This window comes from Myxine glutinosa, chromosome 3 (genome assembly GCF_964187855.1).
Source record: "Myxine glutinosa chromosome 3, kmMyxGlut1.1, whole genome shotgun sequence".
Classification (NCBI taxonomy): domain Eukaryota; kingdom Metazoa; phylum Chordata; class Myxini; order Myxiniformes; family Myxinidae; genus Myxine; species Myxine glutinosa.
In genome coordinates, this window is record NC_136263.1 from 189,662,154 (window position 1) to 189,668,153 (window position 6,000).

General features: G+C 43.9%; 1 protein-coding gene across 1 annotated transcript in view; it reads left to right on the top strand.

The window, feature by feature from the left end:
- The window catches only part of LOC137422950 (uncharacterized), a 295,425-nt gene that overhangs the window by 95,615 nt on the left and 193,810 nt on the right, over positions 1-6,000 (top strand). The window contains exons 8-11 of the mRNA XM_068109635.2: positions 1,391-1,609; positions 2,600-2,656; positions 4,099-4,140; positions 4,477-4,539. Coding sequence (XP_067965736.2) covers positions 1,391-1,609; positions 2,600-2,656; positions 4,099-4,140; positions 4,477-4,539 — 381 coding nt within the window. The remainder of the gene's footprint in view (positions 1-1,390; positions 1,610-2,599; positions 2,657-4,098; positions 4,141-4,476; positions 4,540-6,000) is intronic.

A 6,000-nucleotide genomic window follows, 5' to 3' on the forward strand; every position in this document is an offset into this window, starting at 1 on the left:
AGGAGGCGTTGAGGAAGCGTTGCGGTCTAGATTTCCGTAGCACTGCCGTAATTGTCTTACGAGAGTTTTGGTCTGGACCAAAACTCTCGTAAGAAATTACGACCCCTCCCGGACGCTTAAGGATCCATACGAATGCTCCAGGAAGCGTTGAGGATGTCCCAGGTGCCACAACGAATGCTCCCGGTTGTGCACGATTTTTTCGCCGCAACGCCGCAACGACCCCGTAAGGTCGGTGTGAGGGGGGTTTAAGCCAACACCAGGCTTGCACTCTCTCAGTGATGTCACAAATTTGTCTCCAACCTCCAATCAAAATTATTTTTGCAACAAGCGTAAAAGTTGTTTCATCACCTTAAGTTGTGATGTCATCATGTCACTGATGGATACGTCATATCCGGATGATTAGGAGGGAGTGCACATTTCTAAGGAGAGATTGCAGATTCTCTGATAGGACACTTGGAATTATTGATGACAAATTTCAAGCATTATCGACAGCCATTTGTGTGTTGAAGCTGTAAATTATTTTTGACATTTAGAAGGCCATAAAATATTTTTTTGAACCGCAGCATTTGTTATTGTTGAAGAAGAATAACTTAAAATTGATAATGTATTCACTTCTTACCAGCAAATCATACTAAGTAGTATATAATTCTTCCTGAGACGTATTTTTGAATTTCCTGATGCTTCCAAACTGGCGGGGCCTTCATCCATCGCCAATGCGTTTCCAGCACAGAATGGATTTTCATTCTGCTAGGCCTCTGCTGTCATTTTTGACGAAGGATGTTGTGCACAGTTAGTTCATGTTCTATCGTCACACTCTTTCAAATATTCCGATGGCTCTTCCTCATTTCTCTCATGATTGTGCATTTCCTGACTGTGCACATCTCGAGCTTGCTGTGCCACGTCTCCTTCGATGCGCTTCGCCAGTTGCGTCTTATGGCAAGTTTGCCTTACGTTACTCACGTGCTGCGCATCAGAACACAAGAACTGACCATGGCGGGTTGTTTCATCGCCCTCGCCATGCAGACAAATTGTGGAATAATATAGTTTCTTGGAAAATATAAAGACTTTTTTCTGAACTGGAAATCTTCATTCTGGTTACCCCCTTTGCTGCCACATAGACTGTTGCTTGGAGGTGTCTTGCGAGTATATTTGGTGTTCGGTTCTTGAAGCACGATAACAACAGTAACTTTTTGCCATAAGACCTGTTTGGCTGATGTCACATCTATCTGTTTCCCTCATCCACACTTATTTCAATGCAAACGCCGCTGAATCGCTGATGCTAAACCCATTGTTTATCTTCTTGCTCCTCAGCAGCCCAATCTCACCCTGTTGCTAAACCCTTTGCCGTTGCTCGATCTCTGAAAAATCCTTCCCCTTCTATATCAAAAAGGGTGCCGTCGACCTGGACCCTACAGTCATATGGACCAAGCCGACAGAGGCATCACCTTTGTGGAACGAGGACACGGGTTTCAGGGAGTATGAAGTTGACGACTATAGCAACAAGGATTTTTGGAAATTGGACAAAGGACAGGACTACAACTACTTTGGCAGTTGGTATCCAACAGATCAGCCAGATGCTGCGCTTCCCGCTCGGCCTATCTACAGCACAGTGAGCCTCAGCCAACGAAATTTAATTTTCTCCTCCTTTATTTAATTATTTTATTTTATTTATAATTTATCTATTTTCTTATCCTCTTTCTTTGCCTCCATCGCTATTCTTTTAATGTTTCCCTCTCACTCCGATTATTTTTTCTTACACCTGCGTTTTATATTTATTTATTTATTATTTGTTGTCATTGTACCTTTTTTGCTTCCTTCTCATATATTTTCATTTTACAACTTGCTTTCTTTATTGAACCCTCATCTTTCAATTCTTCTTCAATTCAAGTGAAAAGTATATTTGAGGCAGAAGTCTTTGCGGGCCTTACCTTTCCGCATATAGGACAGCATGGGTTTTACCTTGTTGCCCAGTCGCCCAGTCTCAGTGTAGCCTTCAGATCATTTTCAATGCGTCCCTGGCCTCAATGATTGGTGTGACGTTGAAGAAAAGGTAATTGTGGCATCTGTGCCAATCTTCCTTGATTGGCAAAGATCCATTGGCACTGTGCTTCCTGCTTGGCTACCCAACAAGCTTGGGGATGTTTAAGTGTACTTTGCCCTTTAATCCCCGCTTCGTGCCTTGTGTGTTCACATTAAGCGCCTTTCGATGACCAGTGAGGTCATTTGCTCTGCTTCATGTTTGTGACTACTCTTTTGGTTCATGACCCATGAGGCAATGCGTTCATGACCCAAGTCTCACCTGTTTGGTTATGAATGTATTTATTGTGGTGTGATGCTTTGATCGAGTTTTACAATTAATTTTTGCCCTGATGTAAATGATGAGTACCTCTAGATTTATGTGATGTCATCTATAAGATATTGCTTAACATTTCTTTTGTATTCTTTAACTTATATGTGACCAACTTAATGGAGTCATCACCAATCTATTCGATCTTCATTCTCTTATGTTTCTGAGATTGTTAGAGAGGAGACATCACTTTGTGTTTCCAGTTACGACCTTTTCCCACCTTCAATGTTCTCTATGACTTGGCTCTTACAGGGTGCCCATCTACGGGGACAAAAGGGACAAAAGGGTGAATCAGCTGTGGTTGAACCAGTAAGTTACACTTACACCATCTAGATTACCCTGCTGGATTATTGGTGCATCTGCCGTTGTATAATTATCGTTGTACTGAATTTATGTAACGTTTGTTTGTGTTTTTTTTGCATCGTAAGTAGTTTGCAGAAGACAACTGACTTTAATCTTACTTTTAATTTCAGTTGTCTTGATTGCAAAAACTATAAAATCGAACATATGACATATCTGTATTCTTACTGGATGGTCATATATATACATATATATATATATATATATATATATATATATATATATATATATATATATATATATATATATATATATATATATATATATATATATATATATATATATATATATATATACATACATACATATGTATATACTATATACAGTCACGTGAAAAAGTAAGTACACCCCATGTAAAGTTTTGACTTTTTCAACATATTTCAACATACAGCTACTTGATCTTCATTTCAACAATATTGATAGATAAAGGTGATATAATATAACCAATATCATGAAACATTTACATTTTGTAGTCCATTGTATAATTTAAATAAACATAAATGCAAATTTCGCATGTGGAAATGGCTAGAGAGCTCAGACACGAGTGCGCGCGGAACCTCTTCTCTATCCTGCCAGCCCAATCTTCAGGCTAAAAGCCAGCAAGCGGTGAAGCAGTGCAACTAGTGTGTTATTAGTGAAAGTAACATCAGCCTACCCAACACGAATTGAGGCTTGCCAGAGTTGGTATGAGGCCCATGTGTATGGAAAAGTTATCCAACCTTCAACGCATGGCGAGACAACATCCATCTGAAATAGTTTTTTGCTCCAGCCTTGCTTTTAAGAGCAGCTGGGTGTTGGGGTAGCTTATGCCTCATTGCATTGCCTTCACTGGTATGGGTTCGATTCCCATGACTGCTTAGTGGAAATTTCCACTCCCTGTGACGGAGTGGTGATTTGTCCTGTATTGGTTTTGAGTCATGGAAACTTTCACGACTTGTGAGCATCCTGTGATGCTCCTTCGGTAAAGAGCATGGGCCTTAAATTCACTGCCCTTAAGTTGCTCAGGAAATGTGATGTTTCCAAAAGAATCAAAAGTTTCATTGAAGTTTGGCAATGACTTTTCTTGTGACAAGGCCATATTTCTCGTCAGAAATGGAATGCAATTTTGTAGTCCCACCACGGTGTCGTAACCAGATTATTGTAGCAGGCCTCGAGAGAATAATGATGGTTCTGGAGAAATGCTTCCTCTTCATCAAACCTCACATCATCTAGCCTGCCTGTTCTACCCCTACTGTTGATGTTGAAGATATTGCAAACAAAACTGATGCTGCTGAATCCTATATCTAAAACTTCTTTCATTCATACCTAACAACATTGGCTCCTTTTTTTGTAGTTTGTTGGTTTTTAAAAAAATATCCCATCTTCATTGGACACGTGTTCTTCTTCCTTAGGGAATGTTGATTGAAGGACCAGCAGGAGTCGAGGGTTTAGAGGTATGTCATGCTTATCATTGCCAAACAAACCTCAGATGTTTGATCACTATTTCATTCACATCACAAAGGATAAGACTATCCAAAAGGTCTTGTTCAAAGAAAATTGTTCTGGGATTTATTTGTGATATTTAATGAATGATGGGTGCTTCCTGGATCAAGATTCCTTTGGCTAGGATCCCGGCAAGGGATGCTTATTTTGGATGATCATTGGTAAACTGGTAGCTTGTCGTTTCCATCTACCCTTGCCAGCATGACTCCACTTCTTCGCATTTTAAGATACAAAATGGACATAACCCTGTGTCAACTCACTTTCCCATATTGGAATTCTCACCCTAGGGTCCACAGGGAATGAAAGGAATAACCGGCGCACCTGGAACTCGTGGTGCCCCAGGAGAAAGGGTAAGGTCACTGAGGCAATACGACTAACAAATCAGTTATTTTTTCTGAATCAAAGCACATAATATAGGATTAGTTTTCTAAGGCTGTCGGCCGCACCTCATTTTGTCGAATAAAGTGGTATGCGGGTGGTTCCGGTATTTGGGACCGTAGGGACGGAAAGTGCAGGTACGGGGTGCTTGGCACTCCCCAGCCGGCCCGCTCTGAAGGTTCGGATCGGGACACCGGGATTCATTCCGGTCGCCCGGTCGGCCCTGAGGTGGGGGTGCGGGGCCTGTCACGGAACGTCAAAACAAACGGCCTGCCGGGGCCGCCCAAAAGTCGGGCGTGAGGGGCGCGTCCACTAATGGAACGCCTCTCGCTTCCCAGATCGAGGGCCACGTGGTCAGGAGAACCTCGTCCCTTCTGGTTGCCCTGCCGTCCCGCCGGGAGCGCTGGCAGGGTGTACTTCAAACTAAGCTTAAGTGTCAAGTGTTAAGTTCCTACTTGCCCTCGCAAGGGAAAGGCTAGGGTCAAGCTCTTCCAAATTTCCAAACACTAGGAATCGGACATCTCAAATTAATTAATTAATTTGTTAACACATCTCAGTCGCCCGCGACCCCTCTAGCGCGGGCGTCGAACCAGTTCATTTCCGGTGCGACCGGGCCGAATATCGGCCCGGACGTGGCTGAAGCCATTGATTCCGCCGTAGCCCGCTAACGCGTAGGCTCGCGCGTCCCCGGTCCGCCTGGGCTCCGCGGGTGCCCTACCGTGCCCGGCACTGCTGATCTCTCTTGCTTCCGGGAGTAGGTGCCGGTGCCCGGGGACGGAGTTCGCTGTCTAAACATGGTAGCGCTAGGCCAGTGGGACCGCCGGGACCCACGTGCACTCACAAGTTGTTCTGCGCGTGGGCGGCAGTATCAGACTGGGGCGCCCAAACGCTCCCCGGCTAAAGTTCATCCTGAAAGCGCCCACATTGTGCGGACAAACCAAGTCAAGGGCCACGTGGTCAGGAGAACCTCGTCCCTTCCGGTCACACTGTGCCTATCGGCCGGCCTCGAAGACCGAAATTGTGACTATGTCATAAAAGCTCATGAAGCCAGACAATGACGGTTTGATAAATTAATTATCTTTGTGCATTCATCTAAATCATGTTTTTCCACCTTTTTGAGATGAGCTTTACCTGCTGAAGGTTTCCATGATATACCGTGACATTATTGGTCCTAATTCAGCCTGCACCGGACACATGGGCTAATGGCGTTAAAAATTGAATAAATAGCCCCGAGTGGGCTGACGCTCATCTCGTGGGGTTGAGATTTGGGGGAACACCCCTGGGAGCCCCCCCAGATCCGAAATCAAAACAATCTAAGACCGGAAGATTCTGCGGACCATCGAGTAGTCGGGCTGTATCGGGTTTCAGAGCAATCGGTTGGTCAGTAAGGGACGAGTATGGATCCGAAGTTTCAGGGGGTAACCCACCCTGGC